This window comes from Nilaparvata lugens, chromosome 5 (genome assembly GCF_014356525.2).
Source record: "Nilaparvata lugens isolate BPH chromosome 5, ASM1435652v1, whole genome shotgun sequence".
Taxonomy (NCBI): Eukaryota; Metazoa; Arthropoda; class Insecta; order Hemiptera; family Delphacidae; genus Nilaparvata; species Nilaparvata lugens.
Window position 1 is genome coordinate 51,394,223 of NC_052508.1, and position 23,846 is coordinate 51,418,068.

The 23,846-nt window shown below is 34.8% G+C and overlaps 2 protein-coding genes across 2 annotated transcripts in view; one reads left to right on the top strand and one right to left on the bottom strand.

Moving 5' to 3' along the window:
* The first annotated feature begins 1,260 nt into the window (after positions 1-1,260).
* Positions 1,261-23,846, top strand: part of LOC111064169 — an 83,171-nt gene continuing 60,585 nt past the window's right edge. The window contains exons 1-2 of the mRNA XM_022351856.2: positions 1,261-1,823; positions 4,195-4,368. Of these exons, the coding sequence (XP_022207548.1) occupies positions 4,196-4,368 (173 nt within the window). The 5' untranslated portion in view covers positions 1,261-1,823; position 4,195. The remainder of the gene's footprint in view (positions 1,824-4,194; positions 4,369-23,846) is intronic.
* On the bottom strand, positions 17,992-21,069 carry LOC111064170 (BTB/POZ domain-containing protein 3). The gene has a single exon (XM_039428639.1). The coding sequence runs from the start codon at positions 20,604-20,606 to the stop codon at positions 19,695-19,697; it is 912 nt and encodes a 303-aa protein (XP_039284573.1). The 5' UTR covers positions 20,607-21,069; the 3' UTR covers positions 17,992-19,694.

Consider the following 23,846-nt stretch of genomic DNA (forward strand, 5'->3'; position numbering starts at 1 on the left):
TCATTCTTCATATTTTTTATTGCGGATAGTGCTTATAATGAAGTTTTTGCTTGTGCGCGGGTAATGAGAAAAGTGTTGGTGAATAATTGATGAGATGATCAAACGTCCATGCCATCTGAGGGATTCGAACCCACGAGCCAAACGGTGGGTGCTAGCAGACCGAAGTTCGTAACGCTGCTTACCTCTAAACCAACCTGGCCGGCAAGGGTGTTTTCTATTTCATCTCCTTATTGTTATTTCATTTTCTCTTCTTCTTCTTCTTCTTCTTCTTCTTCATAACCGCCTCATCTTCTTCATCATCATCACATCGCTGTCAACTTCTTCTCCTTTTCCTTTTTCTTCTTCTTCACCATCTTCTTCTATTTCTTCATCTTCTTTTCACCTTCAGCTAATTGTACAAAACATGTATGATTATATATTGTTTGGTATATCCTTGTACTGCAGTTCTAGAGCCGGAAGATGACAACTATCACCAAGGTGGCGTACAATGTGTTACTTCCTCACAACTACAGGCCACATAGTTGCAGTACCCATCACCCACGTATGTTCGCTCCCACACAATCACACACTCCTTCAAATCTTACAAATGTAATATAAGGCGTTCTGTACCACTTGGAGAAGTCTTCTGTTCTGAGTCACAGAGAATTCGAAAGTGTATTCACAGAATTTCTTGTGTGATCACATATGCAGTGATCCATTTATTGGGTGCTGCAAATAATGTAGGGATAAACGATGCACAGAAATGTTACAGCTATACGTTTCCACCAATAGAAAAGCTAGATATTCATTTTATAGCTCATAAAATTTATTTTAGAGTATCTAAACTACAATTACTATTAGTCGAATATGAAATACAATATCAATGTTGTAGTTTTGATAATTGTTTGAGAAATTCAAAATACTTATTTCTCTGTTATGTTTTGCGAAGCAATCCTTTGACATTGACATATTTTTGTATGCAAATTCTACATTGACACCAGAACCAATGTCTTTTGAATGTGAGGGCGGGAAAGTTTACAATGACACTGCTACACACCAGTGGCAAACTGAATAGATGAAGAATAAGAATTATAAGATAAAATAATATAGATTGTATATTATAATATAGATAGTAAACATGGCACTGCTAAACACCAGTCGGAAACTGGAATAGAGCGAGAAAAGGAATTATAGGGTAGAAAATAGTAATAATATAGATAGATAAGTCAGGATGAAGCACAACGTGGCAACATCGCAGCCGGCGACTGGAGCAAGTGCAGTGAACTGAGCAACTGACCACATTGAGCGGCTAAAATTTTTAGGTTACCTTTTTCCTTTTCCTCACCCTGATAATTTTTTTCCTCCTCTTCCTCCTAATCTTCTTTTACTTATTTGTTTTCTTCTTTGTCTTCTCCATCAATGCCGACCTTCGTCTCGGAGTCCTCAGGTCTCCGTCCTTGTCCAACCACCAGCACCTCTGGAGGATTCTCCTTTCTTTTCCTTTCAACTGAAGGTTACCTTTTCACTCGCACTCTTGCCCTACACCTTTATTATCGCTCCGTCTTTGTCTCTTTCTCCACCCTCTTCTTCGGCTCCTATTCTCCTACTCGACGACGAGACCGGGACCGGTTCTTCACCAGTGAGTGAACTGTGCTTGGGTGTCGAACACATGGTTATCAGTTGTGTTTTGTGTTCAACGATTTTTGTGTCTAGAAGTGAATATTTTTGTGTTTCTAGTGAGTTGCTTCTTGAAACAGTGTTTTGAGATTCAAGTGCTGCTTGTGGTAACAAAGTTTAAATTAATATTGTGTTGTCATCGTTGTCATTCAGGAATCAGAAAGAAGGTACGTAAAAAAAAGCATTTTGTTGATAAGATCCTACATAGCGTTCAAGCTGGACTAGATAACTGTGGAGAGTAAAATTGTTCAATATTGTTTGCAGTTACTGGTAATCAAACTGAAAGTAATAGTTACATAGTATTGCAATATTTATAGTAATAGTTAAAACCTGATAGCTTATTTTCTAATGTAATGCCATGGAATAAAACAATCTTGAAAGTTTTCTCTCGTTATCATTAATTATTTAGAATTAGGGATGATCTTCATTAAAACTGAACTGAAGGAACTGCATAAATATGTACCCAAACTTACCTAAGTTTTGAAAGAAAATTATGGCGTTGCTTATTTTCGAATTAGGAGTCAGGGTACAGGTTTAATGTAGCTACTGTAACTAAAGAGCTATTATCTATCGATGAGTCAATTAGCCTATCACAGATTATATAAATTTTCATGATTCTTATTGAGAATGAAGTGTAGTTGAGAGGAGGTCTCTCTGACATATAATTAGGCTACAATATCAAGTTACCTGTTTGTGCGTAAAAAAGGTATATTTATTTAGTGATTTGTAACACATTCTCATTAATTTTCATATAGTTCGTATCAATTTTCGTTGATTCATATCAATAAAGTTTTATATGTATAGTATTGGAAAGCCAAAAACCTTCCGCTTCCGCGTTGGAAGCCAATTATAGATAAATCATCACATATGGTAGTTATCATTCAGAACTATCCTATTGTATAAAGCGAGCAATTTAGGTATCTATTTGTTTATGTATCCATTTATCTATTTATTTATGTATGTCCTATGTATCTGGAAAACGGCTCTAACGATTTTGATGAAATTTTCAATATTGGAGGTTCTTGATATGAAAATTCGATTGCACATGGTCTCATTCCTGGGAAAACTCGCTGAAGGACATGAAAAGGATAATAATTATTCATCCTTGGAAAAACAGCTGATAACTCCGTCATCTGTCGATAACGGAAGATGGGGAAGATGCGAGTGCCTGTGTGGGAGTGAGACAGCATTATGTTCAGCTGTTAAACTATTGTAGTCAATCGGTTGATCACATGATAAGAAGTATTTTTTGGCAATTATAGATTAATCGACTTGATCAACATAACTGAATTCTTGACATGACCAACGATATGATTTTATTCAAGATCCATTATTTTTTCATTTAAATTAAAGTACCTATATCAAAATGTTCAAAGTTAATAATTATTTTACAGTTTTAAGTGATTAGTGTGTGTTATTTTGTTATTCAATTTGGTTTGTAAAGAATCTAAATTCAAACTTTTCTGTTTCCAAATAATGTTTGGATTGAAAATTGAACTTAAATTCTAAAGTGTACGAACCAACCTACTTTTTGGACTATTTTTATAGTGTATAAATCTAAATTCGGGGAAGAAACAGTTTTGGGCCTGTTAGTCCTTTCCCAATTATTTAAAAGAAATTGTGTTCTGTGTATCAATAATATATATAAACTATGCTTCTATGTTTTTGTATATCACATATTAAAGTAGAAAGCGTTTTGGAAAAAATCATAATCACCATTAGCCTTCTTAACCTTTGAATTAAATAAACTCGATTATTGAAAATTTAATAATTGAATGCTCGATGACGAATTTCACCAATTTTATTTTTAGTAGCAGTAACATGCTTCAACAATGTACAATTTATATTGTTTGTGTTGTATCGAAAGTTATGTTTTTAATGTGTTGAACTCTTTCATTGATTGCTTATTCATTCATGTGAATTTCTATTCCAAATTTCATGTCAATTATCATTTGATAATGAGATAATGTTCTACAAAATCCTTCATTAAGATTTGCTAGATAAGAACGACTACTAATCTAAGAAGATAAAATAAGAAGATTTGCCCGCCAAATATCATTCCTATATCGTATAACCTATCATTCATACTCTTTATACACTCCTATACTCATTCACTATATATATACTTACCTACTCGTAACTCATCAACTAAAATCCTCTATTCATATTCTCTACATAATTCATACCCTGTCCAGTATCCCATTCCATAACTTCTAATATTTCTCCAGGATTACGAATACTTGAATCTTTTTACTAAGAAGACTAATAACTTGAATTATCTATTAACTAAATTTTTTTGAAATTAATAAACATAAAGCTAAAATTAAACTTATAAATATTTTTCTTTCTCCAATAATTAAATCTTTTAATTGGAAGTTCACATTTTTCGGAAAAATGTCACGTCACTTACATACTTATTACTCGTTAGGCTAGCCTACTCATTGACTCTTCCTTTTTTCATTCCCTCTCTAAATCTATTCATACCCTGTCCTGTATATTTTTCCATGACTTCTAATCACAAATACTTGAATATTGCAGGATGGGGACATGCTTCGCTCAAACGCACTTCCAGGATAAGGCGCTGGCGGGGGTTCCTCAGCTGCTCGAGGACATGAAGCGCCTGGCCGAGGATCATGAGTCGGCCGACATCGTGTTCCTCGTTGGACGAGAGGATGTGCCAGTCTACGCTCACCGCATCATCCTCATGGCAAGGTCAGTGCCAACAAAAATAATTCATAAATAGTCCATCGATATAGTCAGGATGACTATTGTTCGATCTTTGATGTCTACTATAGTTAGTATGACTTTTGCTTTTGCCTGAAATGTTTATCTCTAACATCGGTGGATTGATTACCTATTATCAGATGTAATGTCATAGTAGCTAGTTTTTACTTTTGATTTAGAGGCTCGAGTCGTTGTCTGTTTATGGGTAATCAAAATTGTGATGCTTCACAAGTGAAGATTCAAACTCTGTACAATGGTTTTTCATAAGCTACATCATAGTTAAAAGATATTGATGTTAAAGTTTCAGTTGTATTTAATTGTATGATGAAGTTAAACAGTTCATCTATGGTTGAATACATCAGATCATCTATCAAACCCAATGGCAAATCAAGAACTTTTTGTGTAGTTGAGAAGTTGATATTGTGCTAATTATTCATAGTGAATGAAAAGGACTAAGAAATTGTCAAAAAACCAATGATTTATTGATAATCAGAAAGACCGGTTTCGGTTATTACACCATTGTCAATCTCTGATAAATGTTTATCAGAGATTGACAATGGTGTAATAACCGAAACCGGTCTTTCTAATATTATTATCAATAAATCAGTGGTTCTTTGACAATTTCTTAGTCTTTTTCATTCGCCGCAAATCAAGAACATGCAAAAATCAAGAACATTCTGTTCAATTTCGACATTAATTTTAAAAACAATCCAGTAAAGATTAATATTATCTTTGTACGGTATATTTGTACTAATACATTTTGTGATTGCCCAATAGAATGTGGAATACAATGTGGAATACAATAGAATGTGGAATAATCAGAGAAAATCACAAAAATGCATTCATCTGATAAGTAGCACAAGAGTCAAATTCTTGTTTCCTTATAACTATGAAGTGGAGGAACAATGAACTTATCTGAATAGGCCTGAAACATGAGTGCAAGTTGAGCACATTTTCGTAGCTGTAAGCAACTATTTAGAGTACTTGATGTGTTGAAAATATGTTAAATATCTACAGTTATCATTTAAATGGTTATCGCCTATATATTGCGTTCACAATCGGGTTGGGTTGTCAAGAGATAATATTGTATGAATGTGAAATTTCAACGCAAACTACATTGAATTTAACCATCACACCAATGTAAAATCGGTTATTAAGAATTTTCACAACGAAAACTAACACTGGATTTGTAACTCAATTTATGCGGACACGACTGCGTCGATTCAAACAAGGCGCCAGGTGTAAAATTTCGATTCAAGAATCGTCGAGATAAAAAATTTTAATTGAGTTCTTTTCAGGCGATGTTCGCGTCGACAGACTAATTCTAATTAATTACCGTTCCGATTCTGAACACTGTTCAAAACAAGCGTCTGCTCAATTTTCAATAAAATTTCGCTCGCGTACATCTTGGGGGGAATTAGTCTATTGAAACTTGTTTCCAATTATCACTGACATTTCCGCTGTGTGTATTTTCGTTATTCATACAAAAAGTTCCCGAATGTAATTCTGGATTGAATGTATATGGTCTGGTAAATACTGGCTGGAACCTCTTGATTTGATTCTTGATATTCATGTTATTGAATTGGATTCGGTGTTCCATTCAGATTCTTTTCATTCACACTTTTTGTTAGACATTGAACTGGATCAAATTTTTCTCTCATTAGGAGTTTTCATGAAACTATAGATTATTCTTCTGGAATTTATCAATGGTTCGCCACCTATTCCTTATTTTTACTGTACTAACTTCTCATTTGGTTGTTTCTTGAAGAAGTAAAGAAGTCTTCTTGAATCTCTTAAACTTGAACGTTTCTACAACTCAACCTTTTAACAAGAATTGGTTAACGAGTTTGAAAAAAATACTTTGAACCAAAAAATACCTAGTTGAATTTCTGTGTATCAGGAACTTCATTTTGGCTCATACGTCTTATAATCGAATAGGAAAAAGTATGCTGTACAAAAAGTCATGTATTAATTGAATTTACGTTGTCTTCAGCGAAATCTGAATATTTAAATCACTGAATTAAAGAATATTTTCGAATACAAATTATGAGTATGATAAATTTGATAGTAAGCTCTCACTTCACTCTTAGCAGGAAAATTCTATATAGTACAGAATTAGTTTACAGTACAGGTTGACAGGTATAGTAATTGAAAACTTTGAGCAAAACTAGGGAATACGATTGAAAGAAAAGCAAAAACATTTCCTTACTTTTTGATGTGCAGAGTTTTTCAAACTTTCCTCAGCCTCCAACTTTCATCAAATTTTATCTATCTGAATTAATTTTCCAATCTCATGCACTTTTCACAAGTTGTCCACATCCAATTTCTTTCCACATCATCTTTTTATGTTTTCGGCTGCAACAAGAAAACAAAAGTTTTTACGAGATTTTTCTTCTAGAACTCTTTTTCGCTACTTTCTTTATTCATTCCGCTCATGAGTACCCCGCTCATTCCATGTCTTGGAACTCAGAGTTGGAACAAAATTCGTTGATGAGTAAAATTGTTATGGAATGATTAGTTATTGAAAATTATAAAATTATTCGTGAAATGATAATGCTCACACTTTTTTAATATTTTTAGATATCAGGAGGCTCAAGTTATCCTTTTCATCTTCGTTGGTACATGATGCGTTGTTTCCACTTCCTATTCGTGATGCAATACTAGAGTGAAAGCGCATTTCCTTCCCATGCAGTAGTGAAGTTGATAACGTAATAGGAATGCATATTGAGGAGAATTCTTGACATGTCGAGTCTAACATTATCTACAGAGGAATTATGTACTTTTGCCCAACCACCATTATCAATCTCCTATTTTTCTTTTATTTACTCCTTCTTTCACTTGTCTTACGTTTTATCAAGAAATTGTGTTGGCAAGTTGAGTTAGCACTAACTATTACTTTATCACTTTTCGCTGATACTTTCAGTACTTAACTTGTTATTGTATAGTAGATTATGGCAATTACCGCTCTGAAAGGTGATTCGAGTAGAGGTTAATGAGTGAATGTCATAACTAGATATTAAAAGCACAAATTCTTTTAATAAATCAGGTACTCCACGTCTTGATCAGTCATTGTATCGATAACTTGTGTACTTGTGATCTGAAAAATCAACCATTCTGATCTCAGAATATATTATATCTCATAGTAAGCATAATGATCGATCTCTATCCTTGGATTAATAAATGAAAGAAATATTTTCAACCCTATACGGTTTGATCTAATGTTTCATTCATTCATCTCAGCATGGAAAAGTTCCATAACATCTCTGAATTAAGTGTACAGTGCAATCTCTATTCAATGGGAAGATCGTAACTCCTATTCCCAAATCTCCCCTCTGCTTTGCAAAGATGTGAGTCACGTGCTATTCAGCAACACGCATCATGTAACAGATTTTCAGTCGCAGTCTCAGATTTTCGGCAGAATCAACGATAACCATCTCAAGCAAAGAAGGAATATTTTTGTCGTATCAGTGACCGGCCATGTGTTAAACACGCACTGAGGGCTCGTCATTCCAATCCGAACCCCTTCGCCAAACCTCACTTGGCATAGGTCTCTTGTCGCAGCATCTCCAAATATTTATTCCATCATACGACTACTCTTCAACCTTCTCCCTATCTTCTAATCTCTTCTCTAAATCTTCTTCCTTATTCACTTCCTTATTTCTTCATTTTTCTTTTTATCTTCAATCACTTCAGTCTTTCCAATATGAATAACTACCACAATATGTTTCCATGAGGTCTAGCAAAAAATATCACATGCACAACATTTCAAAAAGTAAAATTGATTACTTTATGAAGAAATGTATACTATTACCTTCTGATTTCCTCATATTAGTTTTATTATATTTTTTATTTTATTTTTATTTTATTTTTATTTTATTTTTTCATATTATTTTCCTCATATTAATTTCCTCATATCTTGCACACAGTACTCCTCTATTCCTCCAAGTTTTCTATGTATAATATTTTCACCTTCTTCTTCTTTTTCTTCACGCGGATTGTTTCCTCAATTCCTCTCATTCTCCTCCTATGCCATAATGCCATATGATATCTATTTGACTGAGTATTCAATCTATATCATTTTTTCCTTCGATCATACAGTTTCCCCCAGTTTCATTATTCTCTGCTCTGTACAACTCAATCTGCATTCCTACTAATTAAAAATCCGTCTCCTCTTAATATTCCTGACACTGAACCTGTTTTTAGCACCTCTTCCTTATCACCATCCACATTCTCGTTAATGCATTTGTTTTTCTTGATTTCCAATACTATTTTCACCACCTTCAAAGTCATTCTCATTCCTCATCATTTTCCAAGTATCTCCATTATCAAACTATCTTTTTACATTTTCTTACCTACCCTCCCTACTCATGGATCATAATCTTCTTCTCCCCCTTCATCCTATTTTCTCAGCTTGTCCCTTTATCTCTCACTCTCACGCCCTTTCTTCTCCCTAATCTTCCTTCTCGCTCATGCTCCTCAAACCAACATACGTCTCCTCGCGAATCCCCGCGGGAGCGCCCAGAAAATACTCACTCAAAATGTAAACGAAACGAGAAATATTTGAGGCTGACGACGCTTTCGGCCGATCGCACTCAGCCGGTCTGGCACTGACAGAATCGCTTCTGGGATTTGTGCTCGAATCACTCTGTCCCGCTCGAATCACTCTCTCTCGCCCAATTCCCGCGAGAATTTTGGCGGCAAACATCTGAAGCTGCTGCAAATTATATATGCAACAAATCAAATCTAGATTGCTGCGGTCGGAGTTGAAGCCATTAGTATTCATGAATTTGTGATCGATCGTTGCGTATGACACTACTTGCTGTGACATGTTGTCAAAAATGGGTATGATATCAGCACAAATAAGAATTTACAAATCAAAATAAAAGATTTTTGATCTGATAGGATTGCTTTGACGATTCAAATTTATTTTTTGATTTCAAAGACTACATTCTATCTGTATTTAATCTCTAGAAACCCGTCATTTATAAATTCGAGTCCTTATTGAAAGTGTACAATCATGATAGGGGACAAGCTCACAATTACCACAAATAACTTACAAATGTTATTAACTAAGATTATTGAAACGCTATAAGTCACCACTCCACTTTATTGCAAGTTATGACTACATCAACCATGTGAGGAATGATGACGACTGAATTGAGCTGAAGTTTTATGTTATTTGAAACCGAGAATTTTTTCATATGACCTTATTTTTCAGATTGTGGAGGTTCTTTCAGCTCCACAGCAAACACTAACCGGCAATACTTCTCGTTTCGGAAACACATCTACATTATCTATTATCTGAAACATTGAATGTCAATTAATACTTTCTCGAATCACATAATATGATGATTGACTCTATATTACTTACAAATAATATCAACCAGAATAATATGGATCACAATATTTATTTCGGATAGATGATACTACTATTTTGGTAGCAGATCGTAGCATTGATCAATGATAAGTGAGATATTCTATTCATTATTATCAATTCAAATTCATTCTAGGAAGTATGTAAAAATGGACTGCCCAAGGACATACAACATTATCGATCCTCCTGTCTCCTCTCTGATTATTATCAATGACGAAGGCTACCAACAACTCAACAATTGATTAATGAGCACCTACTCTCGGTAAACTGCAATCAACCACGGACGCCGCAATTGATTAATGATTACTTACTTTTAGGGTATTTCGAACAACGAGAAAATTCGGAAACCCTGAGGCAGTCGTTGACATCAACACAACGTGGAAACCCGGGCTTTCCGTCGCCGTTTTCCCGTCAAGTACAGAGATTTTCCAGGCTCATGTTGTTGTGCATTATTCGTGGCTCGGTTTTAAGTCGCCCACTCAGCTATAGCTGAACATCGTTTCCATCTTAGGGCAATAATTCATTGCTCATTTTCCGGCCGAGCCCATTTTTCACTCTTACGACGCTCCAGTCGCTCCAGATCGTGTTTCCAGTTCCAGTGGTGCTGCTCTCTGGACAAAGGCAGGCAGCAAGCAACCGACTTTTGGCAAAGGCTTGTACAGTCAGCTTCACTTCAAACTGTCAGAATCCCTCATCAACTACATCAATGCTTCCCATCCAACCAACGCTGACTGTTTTATGTGGATCTCACAGCAGCTTCCAGCCTTCCTACAGTGAGATTCACTTCATTCTGTCAGCATTCCGTGTAAACAACATCAATACCCCCCAATTCGACCAATGCTGACAGATGCAGGTGGAGCCTTCTCGGTGTGTGCAGAAGATGAATGCCAAGATGGAGAGCAAGAACGCGCCGAACGCGCCACACGAATTTTGCTCGTCCCTCGATTGTAGCTATAAATCTTGGTGGCGTATCTAAAGACAAATTTTTGCCCCGAAATATTCCAACATCATTTTTTACAGTTCACGTTGCAGCACTAGTCTACTACCCCACATATAGGTAGGAAATAACAATGGCCGTCCCGACGATGATATATAATCGGCATAAATTCATATTGAACACCTCCTTCTAAACCTATCGACCCCCTCCCCCCTTCCCGCAAGTCGAGTGGAATATTGTAGGAGGGAGGAGTGAAAAATCCACTCTCACATTTCCAACTAGCCTGCCACGCGTCCAAAATGTCAAAGTTTTTTTTGGTTGCTCTGTGGTCACGGAAAAAGTCATAAATTTTTGTCTGCTCAAAATTCACCGCGCGACAAACAAAAATAGAAAAAAATGTAGCCGGAAAATACGAGCCAGGAAGTGTCAAATGCGGAGAGTGTACTACTTTCATTTGGGAGAGAGCACTGCTTTCATCTGGGGAAAAGCTTTGGTGACATTTTTGAAACCTGCCTGGGTCGACGATTGCTTCTTTGGAAATTTGATCAGCAGCTATGTTGAAAATTTGGTCACAGTTGTGAACGTTGATCACGTGGGCAAGGCTGATTGCAACTGGAATTGTGTGTGAAGTTCATTTGTTTTGGATAATGTCATTAGTTCCGCGAATCATGAGCTGAAGAGATGACGTTTTTGTCAATGGCACAAGAAGCATTTCCACCTCAACCCCACAATTGAAGTTTCAAAAATAATATGTTAATCAGCATCTCATGTTCACGTTTTTGGTGCCTCAACATCTTTTTTTCTTACAATTGTATAATCTTAAGCTTGAATAAATAGATATATATATTCTTGAAATAATAATTATTTGACCTGGAGCTTTTATTTTTCTTGGCCTGTTGATCGATAATTGAATGTTTTATTGCATAGAATTACTAGTACTATTTTATTTTACATTTCATAATGGGGTAAGTACCCAAAAAGTCATCGGGAAAATATTGGATGACATTGTTGCCACTTCTCCGTTTTCACCAGCCTCTATAGTGCATAACTGTGAGCCTGGAGCCCGTAGTTACCCCGGTAAATCTGATCTGATAATCATATTAAAATATATTTTATTCGTTGAGAAATGTCCAATGACAGACAAGGTTAGCAAAAAGCCAATGTTAATTAGATGCTGGCTTTATAACCTAAATCTCATCATAGCAACCGATAAAAGGTACAAGAATCAGACAATTCGACAACCAGAGCGGAATTGTGGCTGGTTCACCTATTCTGATAGGTTTAACAAATCATGCTTGCTAAACTTTTAACAATCGTCTATACAGATACGACCCGAAAAAATATTCGATTTGTTCAAACTAATAGTATTCAGTATAGAGTATTATGTGAATCCATGAAAATACTATCCCTTATCTAAAAAATGTGAAGTTCGTAGCATTGTAGAGTCAAGTCCACGCTTTAAATAATTAAAAACAGTGTATTTTTAATTTTTAGAGAGACAAACACAAAACCTTCAGTATTGCTAGCCTTGAGTATTTTGGCCTCTGACCTGACTGGTGTTCAAAACAAAGAAGCGAAAAACTGTTTCTAATTTTGAGGAAAGCTACAACTAGCTGCACTAACTTTTACGCTTTCTTTATTCTCTCTGACTCATGTTTTCTTCACCACTCTTAATTTTAGGAAAAATCTCTTTCAAGAATTAGATTTTCTTCCATCGTGGAAACAGACTTGAAGTTTTTAGAGGCATTAAACTTCTGATGAATTTTAAACTTCTTTATCATCATCATCATCATCATCATCATCATCATCCTTTGTGTATTTCACTCAATGGTAAATACAATTAATCTGCTAATCAGTTCTGTGATACTCTTGCAGTGCATTATTACTGCCAAAGCTATCCTCCTCATATTTTTCTGCTCTCAAGGGCTTGGAGAGAGTTATCATCCATTTTCTCTGCGATCTTACCGTCAGTGTTTGATAGTTTTCATTTCATCGCATTTTCCGTAAATCCTCACTTTCGCGCCAAGTGACATCATTATTTCACTAATCTTTTCCTCCATCAATCCATTTTATTGGAAATAATATTGAATCCATGTAATCATTATCATTCTACTCTTATTATCAAGTAAAATGTGAATATTGATATCCCCAACATTCCCATTCAACTAATGCTGACAGTATGGAGTGAAACTCTCCATCTGAGCTTCACTTTAAACTGTCAGCAATTCTAATGCTGAGAACTTCAAAGCTGCCACTCAACAAACGCTGACAATTTTTAAGCAAATCTCTTCATGTGAACTTCACTTAATACTGTCAGCATTCTAGGCTATGATAACCCGAATGCTTTCCTTACAACCAATGCTGACAGTTTACAGTGATCCTCTCTCGATAGATGATGATTATGATAATAATAATCGACTGTGGAAGCGTGGCGGGTGGCGGGTGGCGGCTCAATGGAGGTGTTTGGTATCGGCTTGTTGTATAGCGGCGCTTGCAATAGTTGACTAGCAATATTGGTGCTTGGTGGCTTGGTGCTTTAGCTAGGAGAGACAACAGGCAGACCCGTTCTAAGCTACAACCACTAGAGGCCAATGAACGCCAAAGATTGCTCCCAGGAATTCCACTGATTGTTATTCCGCTCTCCCCCCCTTTCAGGGGAAACGATTGGTTCCTAGGGGTTGCACAGCAGGTTGTTCCCCTTCGGAAACTTGACGAGCTGAAAGGGGAACGCCGATGATGGGGGGGAAGGAAGGGAAGAGCCCTAACCTAAGCATTAATCTATCGCTCCAACACCCCCCAAATTTCAAACCAGCCTCCCACCCTCTCTCTCACCCTGATCCCCCGTTCGCTCTCATCAACCGTCGGTTTGGCATCGTCCTGGGACTGACTGGTGAAAACCCTTCGAACATTTCCCCCTCCCCTGCCCATGGCTCCCCGGTTCGACCCCTGAAAACTCCGTTGGAATCAATATGCCCTGTCTTTCTGGTTGTTGTGAAGTGGTGGTTCCACTCTACTATTTGTGTGTGAAAGACTCTGAATTGGATCTGATAGAGATAGTTTCTACTACATAAAGTATATAACCTAACAAGCTGTGAATCCTGAAGTATCTACATTCATTTATGTATAAATGGCATGAGCTAGAACAGGAATAAATATCTCGAATCTTTGTGGCATGGCAACAAAGAAGTTGGGATGAACTTACTGCTGATAATGGATCATTAATAAATCAATAATATAAATCAAAGTTTTTAGAAGAATATCAACTATAGTACAAAATCTGATGAATCACCAACATCATAAATATAAAATATAATACCTTATTGCTCTACTGTGAACTAGATTAGTATAGTGAGGTATACACGTAGCCACTGGAAGAAAACAGCGTTACAGAATCTCTAGCTGATACCAGTATATTTATGTGATTTCATATTAACTGTTCATCCATGTTAAAAATAATCAATCACAGTACATTCGTCAATAGAATATATTTTTCAATGACTTAATTGAAACTTTCCATTATTGAAATTGAATATTTTGTTGATTTATTATATTTCTACATTGTTGAAACACGATCAGACAACGTTGCGGATCTAGAAAAGGATAGCGCTATCTGCTTTGCCGAATGATAGACAAAAATAGCAACACCAATGCTCATCAAATACTGCCATTATAACGTGAAACTCACTATAGTACACTGAATGATTATGAAATTGAACAAATTTTTGGCTTGGTGACATTTTAGGAAGATCTCTCATTGATTACTTTGACTGATGAAATTGAATTTTGTGTTTGTGAGGGTAATAGATGAAATATGATGCGAATAACACTCATTATGATATAGTGGAATGTTATAATTAAAAAAATAAATTTCAATTTATTTATTGGATAGGAAACAATACAATAGTCGGGAAAGAAAACAAGCTATTGCCCATAACATATTCCATTTCCTTATAATGAATAATGGTTGAATATCAGAGATTGACAATGGTGTAATAACCGAAACTGGTCTTTCTAAGTATCAATAAATCTGTGGTTTTTGACAATTTCGTAGTCTTTTTCATTCAATATGAATAATTACCACAATATCAACTTCTCAACTACACAAAAAGTGAAAAAAAGAATATTTAATGGAATTTGAGTGAAATAGTTGATACTGTAATTGATTAACTATTACAGTTTAATAGATTATATTAATTTTCTATTCCAATTGACTTTTCATGATAGATCAGGGTAACGTTTGAATAAAATATTTCACCAGTGCCTGTGAAATACTAATTCATCTTCTTATGTGTCAAAGCCGAAACTGTACGCATCTTTAGCACAAAAATTTCTCCACATTTCTCGCTAACGAAGAAAAATTCTACTTGGAGAGAGATGTAATGTGTATGCATTTATGCATGAATATGTGTGATGTGATGATGAGTGGCGATGGCACATGGCTCGCCCTTCAATTACACGCATGTATACTTTCCGTCCGTCATCCCTTGGCCAATAAATTGCCAGTGCCTACTAAATCTCATCGCCGCTCGCATTAACTATCACGCCTGAGGCTATCGACGTGTTATAGGCTGCCCCTGCCAGTAACCAACGCTCGCCAATTTTGTGGATTGGATGAGGTTGGGATATTGGTGAGAATTTAAGCTGATTCTGTGGTATCAAGTTGGGAGTTGATAATGTGTGTGTTTGTGTGAATATGTTGAAATAATCGAAAATTGCAGTTGAAAAATTATAATTGAGGAAAATTTGAGAAACATTTATTCCAAAATATAACATGAAAATCATTGGGAATAGAGTGTAGGCCTATACATGGATGAATTAATAAAAACAATATGAAAACTTGTAGTACCCTTTATTATTAAAAAACTTTCAGTTAATTCAAGTTTTTAATAATAAAGAGTACCAGAAGTTTTTATTAATTCGTACAAAAGTAGCCCATATAAGTGGAGTGTTTTTATAAATGAATGAATACATTCTATACTCACTGATTAAAATATGACACGACTTTAAATGGAATACAGTTTTTTTTGTTATGGATGGTATTATTTCCATCCATTTATTGTATGAAATGAAGCGAATGGAATAGTTACAGAACGTTTTTTGACAACGACTTCAATCATTAATCTCAATCAATCTATGGCTATTATAAAGTTGAAAAGAGAGTCACTGAGCACTAAAACTTACTATTGATTCCATAAACATTGCATTCGAATGTTTTTCAGTGTATTACCGTATTTCAGTGTATGTAACCCAGTAATATTGATAGGGAATAATCATTAGATTGAATATATTGATATAGATGGAAATTAAATTATTCAACCATGAAACCTTTACAAATTTTAATTCACATATGATCCATTTTACAGATCTCTATGGAAAACTAAATAACTTTTTCAAAGCACGTGAGTCGAAAAGACTATGATATCCAGCGTGATCTCCGGTAGAGGTTTTCAGAAAAACTAGTTGGAGAAAAATTCGCTCGCATCAGAGACTAATGAGTGACTGAAAAATTAATGATAGATGCATTACAGCCCGTATCCCTCCACCCCCATTGGGTGGTAGCAGATACCACTCTTTTCCAGATGAAATTAAGGGTCATCAATCTTGATTACCTTTTTCATCCCAACCCCTACATCAGACCGACATCAGGGTACATCTGGAAATTGGTCCCATCTTTCACGTCTGACTGAATTTCTATCAGGGGTGCTCGAGCCACATGTAGAAACTCAAAATATGCTGTATTTTATCATGTTCTTATCAACTCGAATAATCAAATGATGAATGCATCTATACCCATATAATTATTTTTAACGTAAATTTGTTCACTAGAGTATGTAAATAATAAAATTTATTTGTATTCATATAATTTATTTGCAGTGAAACTCCAAGAAATTATAGTCAATATCAAGAAAAATCATAAAATTACTATTTCTACGAGTAGGCCTATTTAATTATGTTTCGAATGTTCAAGTGTTGAAATTATTAATTTTTATAGAATGGAAACTCCAGTCGAGGATTAAAATCATTGCAAAGAGAATTTTGTTTCAACACAAACCTTTCTATCATATAATTGATTGTGGAAAATACACTCATAATTGTAGCCCAGAATGTATCATCCAAATACATTGTGTTCATGTTCCGGTTGGCACTCTGCAAAAGTAGGATATGAATAATAAATTTCAAATCGAAATTATTAGAAAAATATAACATGAAGCCAATAATTAAATCAATAAATATCCACTACATCATTCCAGATCTTCCTTTCTGGAATCCGCTCTGATGTTCTCCACAATTCTTTGTATGAATACAGAAAACACATCACGGTAATTGAAGAAAGTACCATTCCTAACACAGAACCTCTGAAGACCGATATCAGACTAAGGATTTGACGTAGAACGCCTCAAAAATGAGTCTTATTATTATAGTCAATAGGCTAAATTTTCCATTTGAACCAATCAGGAGCTAGCAATTCGACAAGGTCACAACCTTCAAAACAAACCATTGGCCAATCATGAATCTCATTATTTTTTGTGGTGTGTTTTACTCAACGTTTCTGTCCATCTATGTCATTCCAAAAATATATTATAAATCTGATCCTATTAACTCTTTCCAACTTCTGAATTGTAATAAACTAAAGAAATATCCACTCATCGATTAGATGGGGAAAATCCAAAGGAAGTAGCCTATACTGTGCATAAAAATTTGCTTGAACGTTGACAAAACAATTGATTTGGAATCAAGCTTTGACAGAGAAACTAAAGAGGAGAAATCAATCAGACTCCCAGGAATACAAATAATTACAAATTTGTAAAAAAATTATTGATTGGTTCACGATAGTTGAATAGAAAGATAGGCAATCCTATTATACAAGGGACTAATCCTTTTTACTTTTTCATTCGAAAAATATAGTCAGTCATAGTTTGATGACATTCCTAAGACGCAGTTGAGAATCAGGAAATCTTTCTTTCCAATGAAAATTCAAAGCTTCTTAATTAGGATACGACAAAAGGAAAGCTCATAATTGATTCTTCTTTCGCTTTGAAAAGACTTCTTGATTCCCGTGCACTTGAAACAAAGAGTTTCACAAATGGTAATATCATGTGGAATGGGTGACATTCTTATCGTTAATTAGCTAGTCGGATATGGAAATTGAAAATTGAATTTATTCAGCGAGTTTTACAACCCTTTCTTCATTTCCATCGAAATTAGGCGACGGAAACCCCTTTTATTGATTGGTTGCCGTGCTAATTTGCACCCTTTGATCGTAGGCTCGTCTCAGTTGTAATTAGTAGAAACCCCTCTTTTCAGTTCTTTGTCTGATTTTCTTTTTGTCCTTAGTTCTTCCCTCTCATTCCTCCATCTTGTCAAATACAAAGATTCGACATAATAGATTCTCAACGATAGGCTCATTATTCTCGCTCATTGAAGTAGTCTTTTGCTACTCATCATTGCTAAAATAGACTAGATCCCTTATAATTCTGGATTCTGCAGAGAATTGCAGAGAGAGCTTATTTAATGTACTTGGTGTTCCCTGCACTAACAATATTTTCACTCTCATTAGCAACCTGATCAAAAACAGCCTTATCTTACTACTAATCACCCTTCAGTGCCAGCCTAATTAACAACTCGACTTTTCTAATGTTCGACAAGATTCTACCATGATAACAAAATCCAATTCTGCTACGGATTTCAAAATTTATCGAAAATTAGCTCTTAGTGAGAAAAATAATTAATTTTTCTTATCTAGATTCTCATGAGTCTCAGCTTGGAAACAGTAATCAACTAAATTGAGCCCTTTGATTAGTAACGTTAACTGGAAGTTTAGTTCTGTTGAGATGAATAAGTCAACTACTTTTAATTTGAAAGGATTTAGTTAATTTATATGATTTCGAGCGGTTATATAAATAGGGAATGTTGAGGTGAAGAAATCTAATCAATTTAGCATCAATTCAAAAAATATACAGCTATAGATTTTTCAAGAACCTTGATTCATCAAGATTCAGCCGAAATTGCCTCCTCATTGGGCATATCATTATTCTGTATTGGCTATTTTTATAGTCAATCGCACGAAAATAGCCCGACGGAAATTGGAACAGATGAGTGCAACGTTGCCTACTAACAGTAGATCAACGTTGTCCACAGTTCATTAAATTATTAATGTTTTTTTTTAATACACCTGACGAATTGGCAACGTCTATGTATGCTGGGAGGTGAGGAGGCACTCAGCCATTTCAATTACCATCGTACTATTTTCGTGCGGTTGACTATAGTCTATAGTACTGCTAACCTACAGTAACTATATTTGGTAATATAGTTTACTGTGTGCTAACCTAATGTTAATAAACTGAAGTCTGGACAAATGCATAGTCAGTAGTAAGATATGGCTATGCTTCCAGAGTTCAGACAGAAACATTACACATGAAAAGATTTCATTCTTTTTTTAAGATTTTAAAGTACATCATTCTGATAGAGAGTGATTGTAGATATATCATTTTCAAAGCAATTTATTAAGAAAATGGTACAAGATTGAGTATAATATAACAAATAAAGTGCCGACGATAAGAATGGTAACAGCTATGGAGGGGGAGGAGGATAATCACATTAACCAATTAAATTATGTGAGCTATCTTATATCTTTTGAACATGATAAATGTGTGATCTATAGTTCAACACAATTATTTTAAATTTATTTGTTTATGTAAGACTACTTTTCTTGTTTAGTTATTGGTGATAGGCTAATAAATATTGTGTGTGAAGAAGTGATAATTGAAATACTTCATCTTTGCTCAAATTCAATATTGAATGACCCTTGTATGGTTACTGTATCAACATCCTCCTTTGAGCGTACTACATCTCTCAGTTTTCTCAAGGGGATCTTTGCAAAAATAATTTTTTGCTTACTCAATACCTTCCAATCTAACATAACGTGAGTGTCATTCTCTAAATAAATACTACCTTCTCCAAATCCATCCTCAGCTGATAAACTAAGCTTTGATTTCAACGTCATCAGATATAATTATATACGAATTTTTTTTTTTGTTTCGACTTGAAAATGAAGTTACGAAGCTGACGTTCCAGGGAAACACTTTCTGGCAATGGTTTCAAGTCGGAATCTTTCAAATTGCAAGCGATAGCTATTTTCTCCTTTGACGTTAATATTGGTGAGTCTGCAACATCAGAAACAAATTTATCCGAACTGATTGTCAGGAAACGTATGTGCTTCTTCAAATTGTTGATGGTCTTCGTAGCCATAATTTTCCCAATTGCGATTCCTTTGCGCTCTGCTTTAGCCATTACCCATTTCTCGAACAGATGAAGAACATCGATCTCAGAGTCTAATCTCAAGGATGGAGATCTCAGGATCAATTCAATGGTTTCAGGTGCTGCAGAAACAAAAAACTCACTTTCAATGATTTTATCTGTTTTTTGTTGTATAATTTTATAGCACGTTTTCTCGAATTCTGGAATGTTGTGTGCTCTGCAAATTTCATCAAACTCTAATACTTCAGAGGGTTGAATAGTATTGTCTTCAGTGATAAAGTTGACGCATTGCTGGCTCAGAGATGATATCATATATTTTCTAGCAGCAATGTAAACTGATAGCGCTTGTAATGCAGATTCAAACTCAATCTCACCTGTGTAAATGAACTTCTTCATACCTTCGAATCCTTCCGGATCCAAATCCTTGACTTCTACAGACTTTTCTTTTTTGAAATCCCCGTAGAACATGGCGTGAAAAACCTCACTCGCTGCAGAAAATAGAAAACTGTGTCCTCTGATAACAATACTCTGAACACCAACCACGAATTCACAATCACAATCAATACCATTCTCTAATAAATGGAGGAAGCGTTCATCAAACTTTCTTTTTTTGAAATTTGATTTACTTGAGTTATTGTATTTTCTCTTCAAATCCATTTTTAACTCTCACCGATGAAGTAAACCGAACTAATTTATTACTGATCACTGAATCAATATTACGAATACAATAGGATTAGTTCTAAACAAACATTTTATCAATCACCTGATAATTGAAAATAGCAAAACTCACCTATGAACGCTTCTCAGCTGTTATTGTATTCAATTTTATTTGGCGTAAAGTTACACTTTTCCGGGTTCAAATGCTCATTTTAATGCATTTTATTTCATAGGATATAGGGAGAAACTCGTCCATGAATTATTACATAACCCATGAAATCATATTTCCTTCTAAGGGAAACAAGCAATATAGTAATTCTACATAGGAAAAGATGAATAAATACAGCTATGTTTCATTATAAATGTAAATTATGCACTGTAATAGCTATTTGAATTTGCCGCTGATCATCCATATTCTAGTTCATCTTCTTCTTTTTCATTTTCGATACCCAAACCCAATTTATCTCTTTCCTGTATAGGGCTACTTGTAATATAAATATAAAGAAAATAATTAAAAATCTCAGTACCCTTTTTTTAAAATATTTTAAAAAAAGTGATCACTTGATAATGGCATAAATGACCGAAACATGTCGTGATAAAATATTTTAAAAAAAGGGTAGTGAGATTTTTAATTATTTTCTTTATATCCAAACCCAATTATATGGGCAATGGGACTAGAAGTTCAAAAATAATTTTATTCTATTTGTATTAAACATAATTTTTGACATAAGCTCGAAGACTAGCGCTTCCATGGAAAAGATGTTAACTTTCCATAGAAATTTTTTGCCACCAAAGATCGCGTACGAGTCTAGTCGTGTTTTCAAATGGGTGAAGTCGCGGAGGCTAGGATCAACTGGTCTGAGTGTTACCATTTGGAAACACATGCTCTCGACTTGAGTCGAGTCTCTTCTATTCTTATATTCTCTTATAGTCAGTCTCTTCTAGTCTTCATAATCTATTTTATCTTCATAATCATGTCAGATATCATTTTTATTTCGATATCCATTATCTCATTATCAGATTCATCATCATCTTTAAATAGGTATAATTTCTTAAGCATTTCTTTTATTTTGAAGTTGAAATTTTATTTTTATCTTAATTTCTTTATCATAATTTTTATTCTAGAGTTATATGTCATTTACAGTCAATTTATTAGTTTACTATTTTGAAGCTGAACTTCTGTTTTTTATCTTAATTTTTTTCATCATCATTTTTACTTTCCTTGCCCTATTAGGTAATTATTTCCTTACCATAGGTAAGGAAAGTATTGCTTTCCGAAAAAATTAAGGTACCCCAATTTCCAAATTTCTATATGTTTCTAGGTCCCCTGAGTCCAAAAAATTGGTTTTTGGTGTGTGTGTGTGTGTGTGTGTGTGTGTGTGTGTGTGTGTGTGTGTGTGTGTGTGTGTGTGTGTGTGTGTGTGTGTGTGTGTGTGTGTGTGTGTGTGTGTGTGTGTGTGTATGTGCGTCTGTGTACACAATATCTCATCTCCCAATTAACGGAATAACTTGAAATTTGGAACTTAAGGTCCTTCCCCTATAAGGATCCTCCACGAACAATTTCGATCAAATTCAATTAAAGATGGCGGCTAAAATGGCGAAAATGTTGTCAAAAAAACAGGGTTTTTCGCGATTTTCTCAAAAACGGCTCCAACGATTTTGGTCAAATTCATACCTAAAATAGTCATTGATAAGCTCTATCAAATGTCACAAGTCTCATATCTGTAAAACTTCCAGAAGCTCCGCCCCTCTACGCAAAGTTTGATTTAGGATTCTCAAGTATCAGGCTTCAGATACAATTTAAACAAAAAATTCTAAGTGGAAAAGATCAAGCATGAAAATCTCTACAATTAATGTTCAGTAACATATTCACTTAAAATTGAAAATAAGCTCGAAATTCGAGAAAATGTTATTATTTCAATTGCAAACTGTTGGCAACTGTTGATTCTATTGAATCATTCACTATGAAGAGATAGCAGACTTCGTGTGTCTCCAGTGTTATTGTCTTGTCACCAGCTGTCTTGGATCTTTGAATATTCAAAATTCAAGATTCAAGATTCGTTTTATTAACCATCAGGCTACAATAATAGCATTAGGCAAGTCATAATACATACTTTTAAAAAGTAGTCTACACACAATTGAACAGGAAATCGATACAAATTGAACAGATAAAGCATAATTATCTACATTACATAAAATACATTCAATTCAGGTATTCAGGTATTCCTCAAGTGAGTAAAAGGCATTATTTTTCAGATAACTGTATACAATTTTCTTAAATTTGTTTGGAGGCAGATTCCTGGTTGTTTGAGGCAGTTTATTATACAATATGCACTGTTGGAAAGTATGGCTTCTCATAGTTTTAGTGAGTCTTATTTGTGGTGCTACAATGTTCCTACTGTTCCTGGTATTATATGCATGGTAATCTTCATGAATGAAAAAAATTTCTGAGTTTTTCTTGACGTGAATTGAATTGGAATAAATGAAGAGAGATGGAAGGGTTAGTATACCCAAATTATGTCTTGGAATAGACTACGTTGGGTCTTAACTGATAAGGAATGTTGTGTCGACTCCTTTCTCATCACTGTTACCACAGAGGAAAGAAACACAACATACTCTACTTCATGCTTATTCCGTGCTGTTACTATCGGTGAATTTTCTTAATCTTTTCTATTCCCCTTGTAATCTCATCACCGATTAACGTTCTGAGATGATAATTACGTCTCCTAGATAATTACTGCAGAATCGTCTTATAGTTTATAAAATCATATCCCTTATCTTGAATTTCCAACATTATAATTTTCCAATATTGTTACCTACTGTATCCTTTCTCATTAACTATTGTTCTTCATATTAATGGTCGCTTCCAATCAACTTTTTTGTGATGAATCTCTCTTCTTACATTGAGTCAGTCAACTCATTTCTTTCATTTTATTCTTTCACAATAGTTATGGAGCCGAATTTCCACTGGCCCGTCAAAAATAAAATTATAGAGTATTTTCTATTTCAAATCTGTACATTATGTTTTCCTGTATTGTATTGTTCATTTAATATAATGTCGTTGTGTGGCTGTGGCATGTGTGTTGGTGTGAATGTGGTATGTTTGGTTTCTTTCAACTTGTATCTTTTAAACTGTCTGGCTCTTGCCTTCTTCTTCTTCTTCTCTGCGTCATTGATGTCCAATCAATTTCACAACTCGAATAGCACAGAAGTATAGCGATGCTGCCGCGCTGAGCACCG